Source organism: Anas acuta, chromosome 2 (assembly GCF_963932015.1).
Source record: "Anas acuta chromosome 2, bAnaAcu1.1, whole genome shotgun sequence".
Lineage (NCBI taxonomy): Eukaryota > Metazoa > Chordata > Aves > Anseriformes > Anatidae > Anas > Anas acuta.
In genome coordinates, this window is record NC_088980.1 from 19,183,049 (window position 1) to 19,208,153 (window position 25,105).

At 36.6% G+C, this 25,105-nt stretch overlaps 1 protein-coding gene across 2 annotated transcripts in view; it reads left to right on the forward strand.

Moving 5' to 3' along the window:
* Nucleotides 1-25,105, forward strand: part of PIP4K2A (phosphatidylinositol-5-phosphate 4-kinase type 2 alpha) — a 107,650-nt gene that overhangs the window by 74,792 nt on the left and 7,753 nt on the right. The window contains exons 4-7 of one of the 2 annotated variants that reach the window (XM_068673748.1): nt 622-774; nt 12,003-12,149; nt 14,629-14,667; nt 24,139-24,252. In XM_068673748.1, the coding sequence (XP_068529849.1) occupies nt 622-774; nt 12,003-12,149; nt 14,629-14,667; nt 24,139-24,252 (453 nt within the window). The remainder of the gene's footprint in view (nt 1-621; nt 775-12,002; nt 12,150-14,628; nt 14,668-24,138; nt 24,253-25,105) is intronic. The other variant, XM_068673749.1, reaches the window with a different exon arrangement.

The following is a 25,105-nucleotide window of genomic DNA, read 5'->3' on the forward strand; positions in this document are numbered from 1 at the left end:
CTCTAGCTGTCTTTTCTCCTGACTGCTGTACAGTCATTAACTGATCTTCCCCTCCTGAGGCAGTGGGAAGATGGATGTGTCTGTTTTGCCAAAAGAACTATACAATAATATCACTTTCTTAATACTAGATAGGAAATCATTGGAATAGCTCTGGTACTAGAACTCAGAAATCTAACTCTTGTTACGTATCAGATCACACTGGCTCAAGAATAGGTCCTACTCAGTTGTAAAATGATCTTATTAGGGATGAATCCTGTATATATACTTACTATGGTATAGTACAGTGGTTCTTTTGGATTTTAATGACTATATGTTTACTTCCCAAATGCTGATAACATACACATAACAAAGGGCAGTAAATTTTCATTGACTTGTAAATTGGTGATGGTCTGTACGTTTCCCCAAACACTCTTTTGTTCTGAAAATATTTTTTAAATGATTTGTCAAGGTAATGCAATATAATTAAATAAATGCTTTGCCGAATTCAGCTTACTGAATGCATACTGAATGCATCATGAATACTGAAAAATATTTTAAAATAAATATAAATGTTTTATATTTGTTTTTATTAAAATTTGTATATTTTTGTCTGATGATGTGTATTTTTTAATCAATTGACAGAACTCATTGACAAGAAGTGCACCGCTTGCCAATGATTCCCAAGCACGCAGTGGTGCCCGGTTTCATACATCCTATGACAAAAGATATATCATCAAAACTATAACAAGTGAAGATGTAGCAGAAATGCACAACATACTGAAGAAATACCATCAGGTAATAAGCTATTTATTGTCAGGGTGTGGGATCTCTTTTAATATATTACAATGCCAATCTTTTTTTTTAGTGTTAACGGTTTTAAATGAGTAAGCTCCTTTTCTTTATTAGGAAGATTCTCTTTGCATTTCAGGCTTGAAACTACTTTATTTTGGGCTAGCTTGGAGGTCTCTGTGTACAAGTGTATGAATGCTGCAGATGACCTCTTTCTTCCTGTTCTAATCACTGAATGTGTTTCACTAACAACAGATGTCAAATAATAAATGGTGTATTGTATGAGAAATTAAAATATATATATATAATTAATGTAAAATTCCTGCTATAATGTAAAAAAAAAAAAAAAAGTTTTGCTAATATGCATTTCTATAAATTGCTTTAAAGTGAGAAGAGGAGATCCCTCAAATCAACACTGGCAGTTTTGATACTGTGCCAGTGTATGATTTTTGTGGATGGTACAGAAGGATACAGAACAGGTACAGAACTTGGGAAACAGAAGAAGCCTTAATAAAAATCAGTGCTAACTTTCTTAGTCCCAGATCTGTTTGAATAAGATCTAAAGCTGCATAAACCAGGAAAGACGCTAAAAGTCATATAAACTATGATACCCAGAAGGAGGTGTGTTTTTTCCCTTCTTCCCACTTTCTTGCTTACTTCCGTGGGTTGGGATTCCAGGTAAAGACTTAAGGACAATCAGGTTTTTTGTTGTTTTGTCTTGTCTTGTCTTGTGGTGATGTTTAGTCATTTTCTAATAGTTTCAGCAACTATAATAGAAATCACAAACTCCATTTTGAATGCAACACTAAGTGAATATAAAGTACCCACCCTGACTATTTTTTTATACTGTTACTCGTGTAAAACCAGTTTTAAAGCCATCTTTTGAGGACGAAGAGAGACAAAGGCATGATTTTGGCATGCTAGGAATTGAAGGAATTGTTTGCCATCCTTGGTTTCTTCTTCCATCTGCCTCCCTCTCCACTTTTGTTGTGTTCAAGTAAGATCTGTGAGTCCCGTTCAAGCCCAGAGTGGCTGTGAAGCCTTCAGTGAGATAGATGTTAATTCCTTCCCCTCTGCGTGTTGTTGTTCTGTGTAAATAAAATGTAAGACCAGCATGTATTTATTTTAACAGACAAATATTGTCCCTATCATAAATCTTCGTTAAGACCATCTTTTAATTACAATTTTACTAATGAGAAATGTAAACTATTATTTAATTGTAATTTTGGGGTAATTGCCTATTAGAATGTTCAAAGTTACAGTTTTAGCTTTAATTGAAAACGTTTTTTCATTTGTGAAGCAGTGTGGGAAAATTAGAAGTTTTAGTCCATTTCTTGTTTGGTATTAGTAACTAGTATTAATGATCCAGATTTTTGAAAGTGTTAATCCAGCTGAGAAGTCATATTGCTTTTCAAAACAGCCGCATCCTTTCAAGAGTGTGTCCATGAAGACAGTGCTAACATGAATTAACCATTATTGTAATCTTTATTCATTCATGCTTTCCAAACATCAGGGTTTGTAATAGGCTAGGTTACGAGTAATGATGATTTGCAAGTTATCTGTACCAGGCATCTGATTTGATTTTCTACTGGCAAACGTCCATATATGAATGGAAGCATGCGCTTATGTAGTATTAGTAACATCTTACACATCATTATGTAAGTATCTTAAATAGCTTCAATCTGAAAGCTTTCAGTGTTGCCTCCAAAAGATTCATAAAGATACAACTGGTATTTCTTTTTGTCTCAGAACTTGAGAGCACTTTACAAATGCCAAGGAATTCAAGTACAGAGGCAATTTAATAATTGGACTTTTAATGAAATAAATTAATTTCAGTGTCTTCAGTAATGTGCTGTTAAAAGAACAAAATTGTTCTAATTAATTAAAGAAAATCTAAATTAAATCCCACTAACTCTGGCAAGGTGACTGATACCATGTCCTGTGTTTTGCTGCTGGTAATTACAAGCTCGGTATCATTAGGTACAGCAGCTTGTCCCCTCATTTCTCTAGACATTTTTCAGACAAGGGAAGCATAACTTGGCATGCTTGACAAAATCCAGAGAACCCGTTGTCCTGGTGAGCAGGTTTTTAAATAGTTCTCCTGACCAAGTCATCCCACACAGGTGGGCCTTAGGCTGCTTCTGTACTGGCAAACCATTCAGTGGTGTTAACTTAGGCCAGTTGCTTTCAGAGCAGAGCTGTGGCTCTTAGAGCAGACCTTGGACACTTGGTCTTCCTAGGAGAAGGGCATGCAGACATGGTGAGACCCAGTTATGTAGTGCAGGGATTCTCCTGGGAGGAATAATCTTTCTCAGGTGCATGAAGACCAGAGAGGTGATTTGTGGGAATTTCATGATTCACGTGAATGTTTACCACGTTCCCAAGTTCCCCACGTCATATTAGTACCTCCAAGGGACCTGACATTAGGTCATCTGTCCATTATGAACAGTAACTTATAAACATTTTGTGTCTTGCATGCTCTACCACCTGTCCAGGAAGGCAGTAATTATTTTCCAGTTACTTCTGACACGATCATGATTGAAATGCGTGCCATTTGTGACAGATCATCTTTTTCCTATCTCTTTCTCAGTCCTTCTTTTTTTTTTTCTCCCACAGATTGAAACTCTGAGTGAGTTTCATGTAAACCATAATATTTACTCACCTGTTTTCTTATTCCTCCTAACAGCTCCAAGTTGATGGAATTGTTCTAGGCCTTGGAAGTAGCTCCCTCCTTGCTTAGAACCAAATAAGCCTTACCAAATGGTTTCCAGGACTTCTTGAATTTCTGAAAAATAAATACAATTGGGTAGCTGTCTTTAACCAAGGAGGACTAGGGAGTGGATTATGTTAAGATAAGTCAAGAGGTGTGAGAGACTGTGTATGTTCTTCAGTCATCAAAATAGTCATTATCCCTGCCACTTACAAAATAGCTGTCATTCCACTTGCACCTTTTTTAATTACTGAGCTACCAGTGAGGCATCTGGGAGATAGTGGGGTCAGCACAGAAGTACAGCAGGGCAGTTTTCCCATGAACATCTCTGAAATCCACCTCCAACTAGCAGTGATTTTTTTAAATCACTGAAAGATCAGAAATAGACGTAGACTGCCACTATCAAGTGTAGAATGCCTGGTTTTTAATGAACCAAAATTATAAAGGACATGACTGGACAACTTAGAGAAATTGGGCTATTTCCATGAAATAGAATGGCTAGTAACTTGTTAAGAGTGAAAATAAAATTTGTGAGTTTGACTGAGTTAACAGCTTTCTGGGTAGAGGCTCTAGTGCAATGTTGGGTAGTGTTTTTCAAAAGTAGTCAGGTTAGATGCCTCCCAAGTTACAGTATTGCTACTACTATTATTTAAAATTTAAAATAATAATAATAAAAACCTTAACAATATTAAAAATGAAATGATTGAATTCCAAGCCTAAGGCTACATACTAGAAATTGGTAAATAACTAAAACTGTACCAGGCTTGAAGGTTTATCGGGAGAAGTTACTATAGAAACAGCATATAAGTATGTATGGCAAACCCAAATTAAAACTGTTGAATTGTAAATAATAGTTCTTACAATTTTAAATTATAGTTACTATCCAGAATTGTGAGTTGCATTCATACGTTTACCCCATCTGACATGACGGCTGGTTTTTTGTTAGTGGCAGTCAGGCCTACAGCCTCAGACAGATGGTGAACACTTCAGTCTAAACACTCACACTTACTGTCTACTCATCAGATGAGTCTGATGCTTTCAGCACTGAGTAAGAACACTACAGCTCATTATTTTTTTTCTTGCAAATCTGAAAAAAGAAAATCAGGGGGAAAAAATAAACAACTAAGCCCACCACTTCTGGCCTAAACAAATAGAGGGATTAAAGCCTTTCTCCGTGCTTGAAGTTGCAAAAGATGCTGACATTTATAGCAAGTGTAAAGTCCATGTCCAGATTTCCATCTACATTTAAAAATCAAATGGCCTAGACCATGAACCAGCCAGATTTCTAACCACAATGGTAAATATAGACATGTATTGCGTTAAGTTCTTCTGCTGTGAATTTCCTTGCTGGCCAGTTTTTAACTACGACAGTATTTTCTGATACTTAGTGTGAAATACTGCTTTTAGTCGTATTCAGTTTGGGCTGCTTAAAATATTGGTATACTATCAGTTATTAGTAGAACTCTCCTATCTGCTCTTCAGGCACTATTTCAGTTGAACATCATTTACCTCTCAAATATGCTAGAACCATTGTAATATGGTCAAGCGGATCAGACTTTGCCATACAGGAAATGTCCTCGCTGTGTGGGCCTTATTTACATTTAGTGATTGAACAACTTAAAATTGTGTAAGTTAATCAAGCGTGTTAATGTTAAATACTTAAATAGTTTTTGAGGGCATAAAACAAACAAATATTCATTTGAAATGGCTTCAAAGCTAGTGATGTTTTGTTTAAAACCTGTGCTCCAGACGCCCAAAGCATGGATCAGAAAACTGGAGTTTAGCCTACAGCTCCTTTTGTCATTGTTACAGGAGAGCTTAGCAAAGTCTGCTGTGATAAGTGCATTGCCAGGATTTCAACCTGTGTGTAAGAACAGGTGTACAAATACAAATTTTTCAAGGACAAATATTTTCAAGGACAATCAGTGCCAGTTGAACAAAATTCTGTAGAAAGATGTTGTTTGTGAACTGTCTGAATCAAGACATGCTGTCCTTCCCAGCAAGCTAAACTTGCTTTAAAGATTAAATTGGTGTAAATCAATGTCCTCTTCGAGAAAAGATGAAGGACAGGATGGATATTTTAAAAAATAAAATGAAAACAACTTGAGTTGTTTCTCATAAAAACCAACACCTTTTGCACACCTTTTTTCATTAAAATGGACTTCAGAAGGGATGCACTATTCCTCACTGCTGACACCCAGGTGATTTAACTGTTTTTGCAAGGAAAACAAAATTGAGAAGCCATCTCAAACCAAGTGAACAAGAGGGCATTGTTAGCATACAATCTTTCGAGGATAAAACTAATCACGAGTGTGGGTATCCTTCAGGTTTTCCATAGCTGGCTGCTGACTGCATGTTCTCTTCCTTGCACAGGTAATTGCATGCAGAACTGATACTTACTGCACTGCCTGCCTGTTTCTATGGCAACCTGCAGAAGTGAATAGTAGATACAGCACGCTGGTAAAGGAGAGAAAGTGCCCGTTTACTGGAGGCAGGGAACAGGGGAGTGATCTGGAAGTGAATGAAAAGAAAGGAGACGATGGAAGGAGCTAAAAGGGAAAGACAACAGCATAAAGGAGAAAACAAAAGCAGGAAAAATACGATCTTAACTTCTGCAGAGGAAAAAATGTGAAAGAAACAGGAAAAACATTGAAAGGAAAAATCATAGACAATAATGCAAAAAATGGGGAAAATGTACCAAGAGTGCATGGTTCAGGGCTGCTCACAAATCAAGGAATAGTGCAAGGTTATTGAGTGGGAGGTAGGTGAAAACATGATAATCGTAAATAGATGGAGAATCATTACTGCAGGTTACAAGCAGTTTTGTCCCCAAAGTGGTGGCAACCTAGGCTGGGGAATATCCCAGAGAAGCAGGTAGGAACCAGGTGTTTAGTAATTTGCACTGAGGTAACCTAACATCAAGCCAGTAGCTTACTAAGGCAGAGCTGTATTTAAGTTTGTGTCATCCCCCATCCATGTCATTACTTGCATGGGTTGTCAATGGGTAGGGTTTTCTTTTTGCTCCCTTTTTCTTCCTGAGTTACATCTGTATGTATGACAAAAAGAAGGAGAAGGGTCAGTAAAAAGGAAAAAAAAAAAGTGCTATTATTTAAATGCAAACTTTCATGAAGGGTATGTTCCATCTAATGGTGACCCTGACTCTATGTGTCCCCTATGGTAGTAAGAGGGTAAGATTTATGGGAGTTTCGCTTAAAAGCATGCTTTGGAAAAGCCATTCTACTAGCTCCTGGTGTGAATCAAGAGGCTGCACAGAACACGGTCTTCTGCCCTGTGGAAAGATAACTTTCCTATAAAGCACCTTTGATATGAAAAAACAGGAGCAGCAGAAAAAATAGAGATAGGAATTGAAGTGTTCTTATCCAAACAGACTATGTTTCACCTCCATCACTTGGCTCACTGTTACCTATGCTAGAAGTGACCACAAAGATAAGAAATTTGTTAACATGGGCATTAGATGGAATTCAACTTGTGCAAATGGGCCAGACCACCATGGACTGGAATTGTTACTGAAAAACACCTCACTGAAAGATTGGGTATTTCATAGGTAGATATCCCATCTTCCAATGAGGTTTTTCAGCTGTCTCTGTTGAGGCCTGGATTTCACCAGCAGCTGTTCCTTGTATATTCAGTGTATTTAGTATTCTGCTCCTGATGCTCTGCAGAGCACTTTCCGAAGACACCAGCAATTGCCTCGTTTGATTGTAGCATTATCAAGACTAATGTTCCTGGTAGCGGATATGCAGCCTAGATAATCACAGGTGTTGGTCACGTTCAGGTTACGTTGCACTTGACAGTAAATTAAACTCAGGGCCGAGTCTAAATCAACATGAAATATGAGCCTGTGAATCACAGGGCTTGTATGCTAAAAACTTTATTTATTGAACACTTCCTGAAATAAAATTACTTTCTTAAATAATTTACTAGAGTAAAACAAGTTTATGTATCATGAAAATCTACATCTAACGTTGTTGTAACTTCCTGTTGTGTGTTGTAATTCAGTTAATTAATTCTTTCAGTGGGTCATATATATAGTGAATGGATATGTTCCTGTAAAATTAGTAGGTTTCAAGTAAATGGCAATAATCTGAGTATTCTGAAACTTGATATAACTCTTTGGACAACTCTTCAACCTCCTTTCTGGGAGCTGATCCCACATGCACATGCATGTACACACAACATACTGCTGGAAGATATTTTCTGATTGTGGGAAAGAAGATGTGAAAGTTGAGCCCCCCCAAAAATATATTGTCTTTCAGCATCCAAAACATTTGTAAATAGTTATATATTGCTTGCCATTCAGTTCAATTAATGAAAGTGTCCTAGTGAATTTATAGACTTGTCGTCTAAGCAGTTGATAACTTAAGCACAGTGTTCCCTTAATCAAGTTGTGGGAAATCTTGAAGATAACACATAAAGGGGTAACAGAGAATGAGCATGTTGTATGTTTCTGAATTAACGTTTCCAAATAGCTACCTGTCAGAAATAGCAATGTTGAGTTTTCACATAAGAAATGAGATAGATAGATCTATTTCAGGAATTAGTCCTCACTGATGTCAAGCTCATTCCCCAGATAATTTTCAAGAAGAGGAGAAATAGCAAAAACGGGAATTTTATCCTATATTTTTTTAAAAGAGCCAAAAATGGCATAGTATATTTGCCAATACAATTATGTGCGCCATGTTATCTTTTAGTCTTCCTGATAGCTTACTAGCATTACCAAGGGGAAGTAAGAAGCTAAGAGTCATATTTTTCATGTAAAATGAGATAGGATAAGTTCTGTTCTTATTAAGGAAATTTGAGGCTGTATTTATACAAAGAATAATGAGGATATAAGGTCATAAAGAATTTCTTACTCATTTTCAGCTTTAAGCATGGGATTCAAGAGAGCTCAGAAAATTACATATTTAAAAACTATATGCTGCACAGCTGATAAAATGTGTCAACATGCTGATCATACTTTATTTTGTTAATGGTAGTATTGTCCTCATGCTGTGCAGAAAAATGAAAATTGTCTGAATTAATAAGAAAAAATTATAGGGTGTTTATTGTAACACTCTTTAAAAAATGGATTTTGTTACTACGTAGAAGGACTTGTAAATGTATTAGCTAAGTGTTATAGAATTATTTAGCAAGGCTGCTTGATAGAATTGTTTTAATGTTCTTTTTGGAAAGAATTAACAAAAAGGAGTGAAGGTCTTTTCTTTCACTGAAATTTAGCAGTCCTGTTAAGCATGTACCGGCTTATTTTCTAGGCTCACTTTTATTCCAGCTGTGAGTGGGAAACTTCAGGAAATCATTCCTAAAAAGCACCTTGGGGTGACTAAATTGCTACTCCATTTATATCAAGATGGACAAATTGAAAATCTACCAACCACAGTCACCAGTGCAAGTCCTGCTGGACTCCCACCCAAACAGATGACACGTTTTGCCTCCTCTGTGATGCAGATATGGGGGATTGATAGTTTCAAAGGTAGGAAGTTCTAGACCAACCTTGTAGATTCTGGAAGCGAGCAGCATTCCTCCCTCTTTCCTTTGTCTCCTCGTCAGGATAAGAAATGCTGTCATGGAAAGCACTGAAATAATTTTAGGGGCTTTTCTTTAACTTTCAGTGGCACAAGTCTGCACAGTCATCAACAAGTAGGAAACAATGGTTGCAGTACCTGATCTGCTTTGGGAAGGAAGTTCTTCTAGCAGTCTGCAGTCATACAGCCAAATCCCTTTTTATCAGATGTCCTGTGCTCCATGCTACTGACATGGGCTTTTCAGAAGACACGTTAGCAAAATATTAAAATGAAACAACGTTAGCAAATGACTGACTCCAACTTTCAAATAGGACTTAAGCTACTCTCATTAGTTGCCTTTTCCCATGGCACATCACACATAACGGTTTGGGAGATGGCTGTATACTGCCAACCAAATGCTTCATTTTATGCTGTTACGCTGGGTATTTTGTACGTGTTCTGTGTTAATGGCATTGGTGTTTTACAGATGGGGACTCTCAGGACCAGAAAGGTTAAAATCAGAGAGCTGGGGTTGAAGAGATGATTTAAGTGTCAAAACTCTGCCCTTGCAGCTGGAGGAAAGGCAACAGGGGAGGCAGGGATTAGCCTGGTACTTGACATGCCCAGGTCCATTTCTTTGAGAGGCACAAATTCCCTGTTTCTTCTGCATCTCAGTTCCCCATCTGGAAAACTGGAATAATAGTGTTTCTTTTACAGCATGGGAAGTCAAACTTTCTAAGTAAGAGCTGTAATATTAGAAATGGATGGATTCTTTATGCAGTTGAATGCCCCAAAATTCAGTGGCACTGAGCTCTTCTTGGAAGCTAGATTTGTCACAGAAATTAAAGATCTTATAGAAAGAATCATCCAGTGAACGTTGTTGTGAGAACAATCCTTCCCACCTTCTAAAGCAGTAGAAAGACATTTGCCTTTAGAATATATGCCATGTACTTATGCTTGTAGCAGCATGATCAATGCAGCCTGAATAACAGGAATTGCTGTTTTAAACAGGTTTTCCATAACCTTAGCGTTAATAGTTGTAATTTCACTTTATGATCAGATCTTTAGGAGAAATTGCTGACATTCAAAATGAGTGATGTGTCCTGGAACACACTGTAACTGCTTTGTGAGGTTGATAACAGTCCTGTGACCAAAAAGCCTTTAATTCAACAACTCCACTTCCGCATCTGGTAAAAACAGAAGCACTTCTCAGATGCAAAGCGATCAATCTTTGCGCACTCTTCAGTACTGAAATTGCCTTTGTGGCCAAGCTGCTTACATTCAGGGGGATACGTCTTTCCTTACCGAGGTTCTGATTCGCTTTCGCTGAGACTCTGTTGTGGCTTAGGGTGTTTTGCCCATTCATAGGCAGTTTGAGCTTAAAATGCTAGACTGGAGCATGTGTGGCATCTGTTTGGTATTGTAACCTCCAGTAAAGCTGCAGGGCAGACAGAAAATGTCACAGCCTAAACTGTTGTAGCCTCAAGAGCTTGTGTGTCAGAGTTGTTAGCCAAAATTTTGTTCCATGCACCATCAGCAGCTTTCAAGCTTTCTTGTGCATTCACTTTGGTTCATGCCAGATAGGGTTGTTTTCAAAACTCTTAAATCTTTCTTAAAAGCTATTTTTGATTTTGTCATTTAAAAAAGGAAAGTCTGTATTTGGTATGCGCAGATTCCAGTATAAAGTTAGTGAGAGAAATTCCTTAAAACCAGCACAGCTAAATATTACAGTCAGTTAAATTACGAAAATTACATCTTCACAGTTCCAAGAGCTCTGTTACATAATTTGTCATCAAGCAAAGTATCTTTGTTAAACAATTCAAATCGCTTATTCTGTCAATTTGTTCTGAAGTCTCTTGTGTTTTAGAGTAATGTGTTTCTAATAACCAGGTCACTTTGGCAGAAAAGAAACTGAGGTTTCACTATTCAACAAACATTTAAAATCTGGTGTGCTTTGAAAGCTGACTCTTGGTTAGTTTTCTTGCTTCCTATTAAGAATTATTTTTAAATTTTCTCCAAGTTCCTCTGTTTGAGAACTGGTAATAACAGAAAGAACAAAGCTGTTGATTGCTTTTCTGTTCTGCATCATCATGACTTAACAGAGTGGATGTATGCAAGTTGGTTTTAGGATTAATATAGTATGGACATTCCTACTGTAGGAATAAATATTCATCCTTAAATAGTTCTCATCATCAATGTAGTCTGTACTTTTTCTGCTTCCTCCAGTGGTTGTTAAATAGTACTGTGAACTAATATTTGTAAGGCAGGTGATTTAAATAAATATATATACATATTAAGTTGGGCTTCAGGTACAATTGACCAAACTTTCCAATGTTGGTAGCGCATTTCTATTTCAATATGGAAACCTTAAGGGTGTGAAATGATTCTTAAATTAATTAAAAAAAAAAAAAAAAAACAGAGATCTTGCATTTCTCTGCTCGACTCTATTGACCCTGAAATGCAGCCATCACGTGGGAACTGGCAGATAGCTGCTGATAATAAATGATATGCCTTGCTGGTGACAGCACTGTAAATGGTCATCATAATAAACAAATACTGAGAACAGAGAAATATACAAATTAAATAAGGGACAACAGAGTACAAAATACAGCACTGTGATGTTTGAAAAGTATTTCTGTTTCGTGATGTCAGTACCAGATATGCTATCTGCATTAGGTGCACTTTTGGACCACAGAAGTGGACAGGTCTGCCACAAGGAGCCTACTCTTTCAATAACATCGTCTGTAAAAGTTGAGAGTTACAAGTTTAACCTGTAACTTGCAGTTCAAGATTTTATTTTTTAAACACTGGCTTAAAAGCAGGATAGCCTCCTGCTGAAGTGTTTGTTTCTGGCATGATTTTTCAAAGGTTTGTCTCCAAGCAAATACATATTCAATAAATAGATATGTTCTTTCTCGTTGATTCATCTTTAAAAATGTGTAAATATATATTTGTGTAAAGTATATCCATCCTCATTCCTGTTTTTTATTTTGCTTCTGCAGTTTATTGTGGAGTGTCATGGGAATACGCTTCTTCCCCAGTTTTTGGGCATGTACCGGCTCACTGTCGATGGAGTTGAAATATATATGATTGTTACAAGAAATGTGTTCAGCCATCGTTTATCTGTTTATAGAAAATATGATCTAAAGGTGAGAAATAACTGCTGATAATATAACTGACAAAGTATCTGAAAAACTTTAACATAATTACTATATTCTGCTGATGCTTGAAGATTGCTCAAAAATATAATTAATTTAAAACTGTGTTATGTTACAACCAGCATTTGCTGGTTTATTTCTGTATCTAAGTTTAGAAAAGCTGAAAAATGATTTTATAGAAATTGTACAAATTTATCTGTACTATGCATGGTTTAAATGGAGCAATTTAACCAAATATGTTTGTTAAATATAACTAAATGTCTAAGGGTAAAACACTTCACACAAGTAAAATAACAATTCTGCTTACTATAGGCTTTTATCAACATTATGGAAAGCCACAGCTGATTCTGCAGAAGACTTATAAAATGAATGCATAATGTCATAATGTTGTTAATAAACCAACTACTAAAAAAGTAGTTATGCTGCTAAGTACATCACTGCTATGGAAGCTTCATATTTCATGTTGTATTTTAAAAATAATTCAAGTAAGAAGAGAATGGTTCTTAGTACAGAATTTCTGTTGCTTTTCTCATAAGGTGTGTTTTAGTTTTGCTCCAAAATGTAGTTTTTCTCAATATTTAATATAAAGCCCTTAGAATGAATGCCCAAAGTATGGTCTTAGTCTTCCTGTCTCTAAGGAATTGTTTTTTTATTTCCACCATACAGTTTCCCTGAGAAATCTACTTCTTTCTAATGCATTTAATTTCTTTGTTGAACCACTAAGTGCATCTGCAAACTTATTTTAAGATATTTACTTAGCATTCTGTATTAAGAGACACATAGCATTACATATTGCACCATCCTTCCTTACTGTCAGGTATTTACCTAGAAATTGGTTAGATAGTTGACTGAACCTGGTTTGCAAGAGCTGATTTCCTGACTGTTGACTTTTTGGTTTTCAGTGTTCAACAGAGCTTACCAGAGAAAGATATTTTTAATTTTGTTTTTGTTCTTTTTTGAATTTACCCTCACAGACTTGAGCAGTTTTTCATTTGATATTAACCAATTGATGCATGACATGACTAGTAGATGGGCAGAAATCAACTATTCAGTCATAACTTGGCTTCTTTTGGAGGATTTTCTCCAAAAGTGCCACTAAGAAGGAGTGAGCGATCTCATACTTAAATTGGAGATGAGTAACTTCCAAAAATTTGAGATAACTACATGTGTTTTAGAGCATCATAATGTCCAGAGGCATTAAAAAATTGGGACAAAAGCACAACAAAAAGAAATATAAATAGTATTCTTAACATTTGACAACCTCCGTAATTTCTACTATTGTAAATCCTCTTTTTTTTTTCTCCAGTTTAGTTTTCTGCTCACCTTTGTCCAGGCCCAATAGCTATGTAGGTGGAGCACAGAATACAATGTAAAAGATGTATCATCACTAAACCAAAATATCATAGACTTTCACTAGTTTTTTGTTTTGTTTTATCAGTTAAATATATAATGAAATGAAATCGCTGCTTGCTGGTCCATACAAAATACTGAGGGTGTACTGTCATATTTATCTTTTCTCTCCATCCTTTCTGAGTTTTCTAAGTTTGTCTCTGCAAACAGAACAAACGGGGTATGAAAAGGTGTGGTTGGGAATCCTCATATTCTTTAAACTAGTGCAGCTCCACTCCAGCATTTCTTTACACAGTGCATACTTTCCAAGAAGAGAGCTGATCTACCCATCTTTCAATATCCAATGGTTATCATGTTACTGTGTTAATGAAGATATAACTATAGTTATTACTTCTTGTACTGCTATTATGATAGATAAACTCTGGGTACTTAAAGGTGTGGTCCTACTCCAAAAAAAAATGAGAGGAAATATATACAGACATTTTTTGGTCACTTAAAGCTTATTCATAAAGCCCATATAACTTACTTAATTTTTTAATGATTATAACTAGTATTTTAAAATACCCAAGACGCCATTGGCAAACACTGTAAATCTTGTGAAACCACTGTTGATCTCATCTCTTCTTTTGACTTCATGTTGCACTGAGGTACATTGTTCTTGTTTGTACTTTATGATCTTTTTAAATATTTGTATGTATTTATATTGTGACATCCTTTTCAAATGTGTATTACGTATGTCCAAGTAGTTATATAGAATAGGCTATTCCACAGCTATACAGCTAAATTGGCACAAAAAGATCAGAAGTCTGACAAGCCAACTGAGCTTCCAAGGTTGTCTCAAAATTAGGATGAGAGGTGAGGAAGAAAACCCAACAGTCAGGGGGAAAATAGATGTAGAGCATTTGAGGATTTAATCCATCTTTCTTCTCTCATGATACATCTTCTTCAAGTGATGGCAGAAGTTCAGTGCTATGGACATTCTACCTCCTGTGTCACCTTTCTTTAAAACAGCTCTCAAGTTCAGAAGATGCAGTTCATCCACTTTTTGACCTGTTATCGTAACGATTTCAAATTAGTTTCTGACATATGCACATTTTTAGATCCATTTTTTCTGTTTCAGGGCTCTACTGTGGCTCGAGAAGCCAGTGACAAAGAAAAGGTATGGTGCATTTCTGTTTACTATTCAGTTATCTAAACTGCTAGCTAGTGTCAGGACAAGCATAATCAGTGCTGTTCTGCCTCTTTTCTTTGTTTTCTGTCATATTCTCCCCTCTTGAGTTCTACCTTATTCCCTCCTTTATCTTTCCCATATTTACTGCAGACCTTTGACTATTGGTTTGCAATGGTGTTGAAATTTCAGAGGTAAGTGAGCCACTCCTCTACCTCCTCCTTTTCCTTTTTTCTCTTCTCTTCTTAGTTTCTTCAGGGCCTGCCCTGTGGTAGGAGAACATCAAGAACTTCATTCTCTTTCTTCTTGCTTCTTCATCTTCTTTTTCTTGCTCTTTAGTACAGAGATTTATGGACACTCCATGTCAGTTAATGGAAAGGTGTGACATGGCACCACTTCTAATGTGAATGCAAAGTAGAATCAAACCTTGAATTGTGAGAACCATTTGGTATATAAAGGTCATATAAACAAGCCAACAAATGACAGAGTTAGACGTATATGTAGCTATAATGAGAGCAATTCTCCCTCAAATTCTGTAGCTGGAACTTTGCTCTAAAAGGAAGTTGGTCACTTTGTTTGTCTCCATCTCCAACTTCAGTTCATTTGGAAAATTGAACGTTCTCAAAATAAACATTTATCTGAGGTTCCAGTGAAATACGCCAATGGCACTTAAGGAGAGGTTTGTCTAAAGATTCTGCAAATAATTGAAGGTGGGGTATAGTCTCTGATCTGTAAGACTTATTAGATTTCCAAATTTTGAGTGAAGTCTAGGAACCCATACCACTAGTTTTCTTAAGTTTTCCATATTCCTTCTGAATTATGCTGTTGCATAAGATCATTCAGCAATTTGCTTAAAAGACTTCATTTTGTTTTGTCCCAAAATTCCATTCTGATCACTTGTTTTTATCCTAAGCATTAGTCATACCATACCAGCCTCTTTAACTCTTCTGTGAATGACACAACTACAGTAAGGGGTAAGGGGCATGCAATAGCTGTCAGTGCTGCAGTTCTAGCTGCAAGAAAAACTCTGCGTGCTAAGTTTTTCCACTTCCTCCTAAGGTATGACTCAACACTTAAATTCTTCTTCCAGCATTATGCAACTAACATGTGCCAAATGCCAATTGCAGTTTCAGTAATCTGCTTTAGCTCTCTTTTGCTGTACTAGGCCCTCAAGATCATGTCTTGAATGGTCTTCATTCTTTTCTTGTGGTCTATTTTTGTTCTTGTTTAATAGCGCAACCCTAGTGTTTTGGAAGCAAATAAATTAACCCTTCAGTGTCTTGCAAGTGCTAACCTACTGTCACTGAAAAGCTCTGCTGGTAGTACTAAAATAATTTGGTATAAATGAGGAGGGCAAATTATTTGGATGGGACTACTTTAGATTATAATTAATACTTGGAATAATAATGTAAAAATTAACAATATTATGCATTTTCACTCAATCATAAATAAATAAATAATAATACACAGATATTATATGGTAATACTAAGTGATACAGTATCACTTAGTAAACTGAGTGAGAACCTGAAAGAAACACTGCCTTAATTCTGTTTCCATGCAAGTTCATGGCAAAATTACTATTGGAGTTGATGATTGCAAAGTTGAAACTAAGCTGTATAGTTTTGTATAACTATATAGAAAAAATATTCTCTATACATAGTATGAAATTCTGACTTTAGTGAGGCCAATGACAAAATTCCTATGAACTTCAATATGTCTAGAGCCTCCCCTTCCATTTCACGTGTTTATATGAAAGATATACAAAAAATTGCTCCCCAAAATTCTCCAGATAGTTTAAGTTTCAGACATCATTTTCTTTTCAAAGGAATTTGATTTCTTGGAGGCAGAAATATCTTAAGCCTATCAAAGCTGTAAGCAAACAGTCTCAGGCTGCTAGAACAGATTTTTATTACTCATAATTCCCCTCAAATGTCAATACAGCGCAGCAAGGAGGCGACAAGCTACCGATCAGAACAAACATTTCAGAGCAAGAGAATGAATTGGGCAGACTGCTAACTTCATAGAAGGAACAAAATTTTACAAACACTTTAAGAAAGAATCTTGCAGATTATTCCAAGCAAAGGAAAAAATAATATTTTGCTTATTACATGTTTTGTGTAAATTTTTGAATCTATCTTTTCATCTAGAAAGGGTGAGAAGAATACACTATCAAGTGTCTTCACTGTAGATGTTTGGAACAGTCATTATCGTTGTGATCTGAATCTCTCCTGCAATAGGCACTAGTTTACTCGCATAAACTACTTCAAGTATTTCTAAAGAGCAGTTTTTGAGATTAAATGAAAAAGGTTTTGTTTAGTGATGTGAACAGACAAAGAAAGCTTGGTTTTTGAAGCTATATAAGCAGTGCTAAGACCTGCTATCAGGAGGTGTGTTTTGCATGTCACTACATTGAAGACTTTGAGGATTGTGTTGAAATCTCCTAAGGTGGAAGAAACTGCTCTTCAACTGCTCTTCTAGTAAAAAAAAAAAAAAATCTCAAATAACTATCTGGTGTAGCAGCTTATTAGCAAACTTTTAGCCAGAGGCAAATTAAATCATCAATTTATTAATATCACCCTAAAATGACATAAATAACAATAGAAATCCAATTAATGACAGCATTGATCAATTACATATTATAAAGATAGCCATTGCTCTTCACATCTGAATAAAAAAAAAAGTAATAAAAGATGGGAAGCTTTTGGTGCTCAAATAGAGGGCTAAAAATGTCTGCCAATGCTGTAGTTTTTAATGGGCTCTTAAGTAATTTGAAATACCAGATTCAAGTCATCAAATAGTTTTCAGGATATTGAGCATAGTATTTTGGCTTCCTTTACAGTTGTGAAACCCAGAACACAGAAAAACAGATCTTTCAGTGATTTTCTAACACAGATAGCAAATTTTAAATAAATTACTTTGAAAAGGCTAACATTTTGATGTTCTTGAATCTTTTTCCTATCAAGCTACACTTTGTTATTTAGTTAACAAATAAGAGGCAGTCAATTATGCAGAAAACTTAATGGACCATAAAATAAGAAATCAGAAAAAAAAAGTATTTCTCTATTTTAGTTTTGTAGTGTAAAATAGGTATTACAATTCAAACATCTTAATCAGTGTTTAGGAAGAAAAGCTGACTGGAATGACTCTGAGAATGTTACTTTCTGTCCTGTTCTCAGTTTATCTTCTTTTTGACTGTTTTCAACTGTTTAATATCCCAACATATTGATGATAAACTCCGAAACTGTCATTTCAATATTTTATGATAATCAGTGTGGAGACAAGCTCCATCCCCAAGATTTCACCTTAACACACAATTCCTCTCATTTGCATTATAAGTGATATTTTTAATAATAAAGGCATCACTTTCTTGGCAACAAGTATCATAACATGCACTTACAGATGTCTTGAATTTAAAAAGAACAGTATGCTTCAACAGTTGTCAAGTTCTGACAGCTGCTCCTTTATTTTTTTAGTCTTTAGTTGTCTCTCTCTCTCTTTTTTTTTCTTTTTTTTTTTTTTGAGTAGTGGGCATTTTCTATTCATTCCTTGGACAATTTTGCCCTCTTAAGTGAAACAAGGATAATGCAGAACTCCCCTGGTGGTCTGTCCATAATTATGCTGTACTTTCAGTATGACATCAAATTAGCAGTTACAGCTGAGTATACTTGTACTTACAAAGAACTTTAGGATGTAGCTAGTGAGTGAACAACTCAGGAGGAAATTCGAATAAGAAAAATAAAGCCTAACTGATGTGAAGCCTACCCTATTTCATCTTTCTTGGTGAATGTCATAGACTGATAACTGTATGTCTTTAAATTCATGTAAAATTGGTTGCATTGCCAACTCTGTGGTGTTTTTTCATAACATATAAATGCATAAAAATGACAGAAAATATATCTGAACAAAGAATTTTCTAATTAAGTTCATTTTTGGAAAAAATGCTATCACTAACAGCTACTATATTACATTTTATTTAAATTGTACGCAAAATACATAGTTTTGATAATTAGTTTGGAAGATGCTGCTAGATATAACAAGACACTTCTTAACTTTTTATTTTAGACATTACAACAACTTGTACTTAGCTTAACTGATTTCTGAGAGGACAGTTTTTCTTTTAGGATCTTGGCACAGGAGCATAGCACCAAGTTTACTTGTTTACAAGCTTACCCTTTTTCTTCTGATGTCGATAGGTAAAACTTGATTCAAGGTAGATCATCCTCAAAACTGAGCTTTTTTTTTTCCTGCTAATTTAAAATCGTTAATGCCAGAACAGCATTTTTTACTTATTTCTTGTAACGATTTCAGTCTGCTTCATATGGCAATATCACACAACAGGCGTGAAGCATATCTTCCCTTTCTCTATGGAATCAATCTCAAGTGGGCATAAACAGAGTTTATAACTTCACACTGCAATACACTGCAAAAATTACATTGAACATTCAGAGTTCAGATTCCTTTTTCAGTGTTCAGCCTTCACATGACACTAACCCTTGCTGTTTTTCAAAACAAGTCATTATTTTTCCTTTGTTAGGTTGGTTTTGGGGTTTTGTTTGTTTACTTGTTTAAAAGTCTGTTTTCCATATATTAAAAAAATAAAAATAAAACGACATCTTTGTCTTGCATTATATGTTGCATGTTTGTTTTGCAGTAGGAAAATATTAACTTTAGGGATAATTGTGCATGCATTTCCCTGTGCATTTAAAAGCTGTATAGCTACTATTCTGATACATGCTTGAATTCCTAATCCAATTTCTTGCAGTCTTTTGTCCTACAAAAATCTCTCTGGTAGCTTTTAAAACTATTCCAGTGTTCCCCCTCAATTCCCATTTTCGGGGTTACATTTCTGATTCCTTTGCCATTTACACTCCCATGACACCAAATGCTGCAGACTTCCATAAGGGAGGCTCCAGTTATTCTTCCATGTTGTGGATCTGGTGACCTCAGACTTTTGTCTCAGTTCAAAACTACCTGTGCCAAATTACTGCAAACTATATGTAGCATAATATCCTTTTTTAAATGCTGTGTATGCTGGTAAGCACCGTAAATTTGAAGTTAATCTAACTTACTTAATATAAAATACTATTTTTTTAAGTTCATGGGAGCTATTCGCTGTGAAAAGAAGCCTAGGGTGTGGAACATCGCTCCTGGCGGATGTTTTATACCACTTCCAAAAGTTATAAACTGTTTGCCAGTTACTAGCTGTGTGAGTAACTTAGCTGGTGACTAGTTCCAAACAAACAAACAAGATTACCATGCAGCATTTCTCCTACAATCTCATCTTTGCTTTTGCTAGGTGAGAAATTGCTGCCAGGTTGTGAAATTAGTGAGTCTTTTCTCCTTCTCCACTCAAAGACTTACTCTCAAACTTAGCTGTCCTACAGGTATTTTGGCAAACTTTTTCCAAAATACCAGCATTAATACTAGCCAGGATCATTATCCTAGGTCATGATGTACAAAAATCCCTTTGGAAAAAAAAAATCTTCATTTTAATATTAGTATTATAATGTAATAATTTAATATTAATATTTAATATGCTGAATTGAGACCTATAAGAAATCTGCAAAAACTAGATCCTTGTTCACACCAAAATTAAACCTTACCTCTGGTTCTTACCTTTCAATATTTTTTTTACAAAAACATTAAGTCAGTGAACTGTATCACAGTAATTTTAGTTTTTTATCTGGCTTTACATATTCTGTCTTCTTAGTCAAAGAAACCTTTATTGCTTTTCAGCCTTTTGAAAGACAGTAAAACCTTCCTGTCATTAAAATTGTCTGTGACCCTGACAAACTTTAGAATGCCAACCTGAAGTGTATTGGTAGCATGCTTTTTTAGTAAATACTTCATATTTGTAAAATTTGTGTTTGTCTATGTATGCCTTCCTTGCATCTTTAAGTAGGGGATTAAAAATGATGGAGGTGGTTCAGAAAGAAAATCTATTATTAATTTAGTGGAAGTAGTTAGATGTTCATCTCCTGTGCAGCTCTTAAAATATTTAGTTCTTTAATGATAGTAATATGTTCATTATAATGAATTACATTCTGGGAGAATCTTTTTCCAACAAGGATTTTGCTTCATTGGAAATAGTTGAGACTTCATTAAAAATTGATCATATCAATTATTTCATTAAAGCAAAGTCTCAATTTTTTCATTCAGATAGTGTTTCAAACTGCTACAATGTGGTTTTCTTTGTATTTATTCAAGTGCATAAGAGGAAAATGTCCGTGTTCGAATTTTTCAATATGTGTACATATATTAAGAATTTTAAATAACTACTAGAGCCCCTCCTAGTTGCATATTTCATGGGCTTTAATTCCTAAATTCACAAATTAACTTTAAGCCATTAATTTCAGTATAAGTGCTACTAGAATTGCTACTTGTGCTGGCTGTCATGAGTACTATTTGGTATTGCAACAGTACCCTAGGGCTATTAAGGTTTAAGTAAATGTGGAGTTACATAGCCTAGCATAGGAAAAAAAAAAAAAGAAAAAGGAAAAAAAAAAAAGATCTTTGTCTAGTAAAGGAATAGATCAGGCTGGGAGGCATCATACAAGTGACATGGTGAGAGAGCAACCACTGACTCACAGCTTTTTTAGCTCCAGTTTCTTATATTGTACCTGCTGCTTTTACTTCCTCCCTTTTGTGTCCCTGCGTCAGTTTTGGCTTTTGATTTCTTCTGGTCCGTGTTTGCCAAGTCTTCACTGCTCTGGGCATTTGGGTGAGGAAACATGACCTCAGATAAAAATCCTCAGGGTGATTACTGAGGACGGGGGAGGCTACAAGGCTGGTAAGAGTCCAGCTTTTGGGAGAGCTGATTCACTGCCCTGAATGTCCTTGGGAGCGCCCCTTGCCTTGTGATGACAGGCAAAAGATGCAGCTGTGTCAGATTCGTAGCTCAGTTTTAATAAAAATAGCTTATTGGCAAGGTGAGAGTGGCGTGTGGGACCTGCGCTACTGGATCGTAATATCTTCCCAAAATGCTGTTTGCAATTGAGGTTTATTTTTGCTGAAGACAGGCCTGCCCTCAGAGGAAAAGCACGCCTCCCCTCCCACCCCAGCAGGGTCTCATCAGCTGCTCGGCGTTGTGCAGGAAGTCTGCGGCAGGGCCTGGCGCTGAACCTACATGTCAGTGTCTAAACCACAGGCACATCCTTCCTCCTTGCCTCCCCCAGTTTTAAACAGCATTAATAGGGTGTGTTTTTTGTTCAGAATCGATGGGCTTGTTTCACTTTAACCTCTGCCTCGTGGGATATACTAGGTGCAAAGATAATCTAAGATAAGGACGTTTCAGTGATTTTGGTGCTAAAAGGGAAGGGAGCTTGGTTTCCTGCATTCTTTTCATTATTGTTCCAGCCTAAATTAATTCATCCAAATCTCCTCTCCATTCTTGAGCATCCCACGCGCTGGATTCCATCCCCTGGCCTTGGCAGCATCCCTGGATCCCCAGCCCCGCCTCTGCAGAGTTAGCCCTCGTCCGTGGGGCAGTTTGCTCAATCGCATATGATAATCCCTGCAGCTGCCAGTCCAGAATGCTTATCTGATATTTCCCCTACTCTTCTTCGTCCTAAACCACTTACTGTGTAGTTCAGAAGGAAAATCAGTGCCCACCGTGCTGTCACAGAGCAGTAAACAACTCGCTGTTTGCTTTAAGGAGCACCTAACGGTGCCTGCGAGCGAAGCAGCAGCGCACTTCAGAGCGACTCGTGCAGGGAAGCCGTGTGGGCTGGACACACGGCTGTGCTTCCATCTCAGCTGCCTGAGGCGGGGTTTTCCTCTCCTTTTTCAGCTAAAATAGACGGAGTCTCTGGAGCAACACTAGAGGGTATTCTAATACATCATAAAATTCTAGACGCGACGCAGTAACGTGTCAGGGCAGTGAGGCACGGACCTTAGTTTTTTGCAAAGTTCATAGGTGCTGAGATGCAATGGATTTAACATGGATTCATAACTACTAAAATCTTAGGGAATTGTTTAAATGTTTGGGACAGTTATTGGAAGAGAAGCGTCACTTCTCTAAACAAATGGAGCATGCTGGGATCTTCAGCAATTCATAAATTCCAGGTCCAAGAAAATAATTTGGGACAGTCAGGGAACTGAGCCACTTGTGTGCATAGCCCAACAGCAGAAGGAACTTTTGCCCATTGGGAAGATGCAGAAAGGCATTGCAGGGTCTGCTCTGATACTCACATTTTAATGCTGTGCAATCCAAGACATGTTTGGGAGAAAAGTAACTTGGGGATGCTTTTCCTTACTGTGTTGTAGAAAGAAAATAAACCTATAAAAATAAAAAAAAAAAAAGTTCTGTCTATGTTAAAGTTAGAAGCAATGTCTTACTGATGAAACTCGTGGAGGCCATTCCAGCAGGATGCTGTTAGCTGCCTTCCATTCCCATTGGCTTTCCATATGAAGACTCAGGTGTTCTGCAACATTTCCAGCATAAACAAACCCTTTTCTTCTCTAATGCTTATTAAAGGTGAGGGCAGGGAGAAAGGCTGATCGTCAGTCTTAATGGGCAAATTTTTTCAAGGCTCTGATTGAAGAAGTTGCTGTTACTTCCAGGTTGCTTGACCAAATAGCCCAGAGAAACTGGGTTTTTGCTTGTTTTGTTGGTTTTCTGTTTCTTTTAAGCGAGCCTTCAGTCTTTGCCCTCTGAAAACAGAGCCCATTTGAGGGTCTTAGTGCTAAAACCAGTGGTTACTTTATCTGCAGTGCTCATGTGAGAGTTTCTGGCTTTCCTTAATGCTGTTGCAAATTGCTTCATGGGAGAGTTAAAGATGAAGATATTCAACTAATGCTCCCATCACAAGAATATTTAATTACAGATTTAAAAGGCAGCGGTCTTCTCTGACATTCACCACTTCTAAGCAGCATTACATAATTCATGTTCACTTGATACTTTATAAACAGTTATTTGGTATTAGGCACTTACAGACGTTGAGGTGGCTACATAAAATGTAATCCAATCTGGCTAAATCTATAAGATCTGGTGCAGAAGTGCTTTGTTACGAGGTACAGATTGTGTTTCGACTTCACTTATTGTCAGTCACTTTGACAAATGACATCTTGGAAGAAGCATGGACTTGAAGGTTAGATGCAAATGAAGTGCTGAGTTTGGTATTTTGTCTCACTAAAATTTACATCATTCCCAGTAAATATACACCTAGGCTATTCACAGTGTGGATAAACTAAGGAAATGGGTTTCTGTTTGCAGTTATGAACAGCTGCATGCAGTGGAGGTGTGTTTGCTTCAACTGCAGAAGCAGTGGTGGGGCTTTCAGCTGTGACAGCTCGCTAATGCCCTCTTTTGGGCCTTGGAGAGCCTTCTGCATTTTGGAAGGCTTGAAGGTTTAGCTCTGGTGGGGTTGGGGAAGGTTTTGCTCTGTACCCATGCTGAACCAGCAACTTCAATGTGCTTCTGTTTGTGTTCTGGCTCTTACAGTAGTTTTTGTTTATTTTAGGCCAAAGAGTTGCCGACGTTCAAAGACAATGATTTTATTAATGATGGCCAAAAGATTCACATTGATGAAAATAACAAAAAGATGTTCCTTGAGAAGCTCAAAAAGGACGTTGAGGTAAGAGTGCACCTGTTCAGTTACATGTAGTAAAAATATGTGCCAAATTACAGCTAGCCCAGGAAACCATACCTGTAATTCATAAATGAAAGCTCTTGTTTGCAGGACTGTAAGCACTGACTGTTTTAAATGAAACATAATTTAAACTTTCAGGAGTTGATCACTACTTTTGCTGATCTGATAAATGGCTTGATGGCATAGCTGATGGCCATACTTTGTCCCTGCCTTGATGATGTGATGTTAAACTGATGGTACTACTTGGTACATAAGTGCTTTACAAGCACAGTACCTCCAAATGCCCCTGGTGAGTATTGCTGGTTGTATTTTACAGGTGGAGGTACACCAAGACTACCTGACTTCAGCTGGAGCCATAAATGGACTGTAGCCCATGTTGCTTCCCCTGCTTACAGTTGTTCATGCTCTATTTGCTTCATATTAGTAATGCAGTTTTAAATCTTCTTTTGTATCACCAGAACAGAGTGCCTCAGAAGCTTGTGTGCAGCAGGTGGACTCATTATCACAGCACAGTCATATCATAAATTTGTAATTGGCTGAATGTAGTCAATAGTTAATAGAAAGTGTTACTACATGAGTTTAATGTAATACTTATTATACCTGATTTATCTACTCAGCAAGTAAACTAAATTTTGGGTTGTCTAGTTCATACAACTTGGCTTCAGTTTCCATAATTCAAAGTATTATCACTAAGCCCAGTGTTTTGCAGTCCCTATACTCAAAGCCTAAAATCTGTTTGCCTTGTTGGAAGAGACCTGATAGCAAAATGTTTCAGTGACTTAATAATGCTTTCAGCTATTTTTATCAGAATGGCTCTGTGAATTGACTGGTCTAGTTC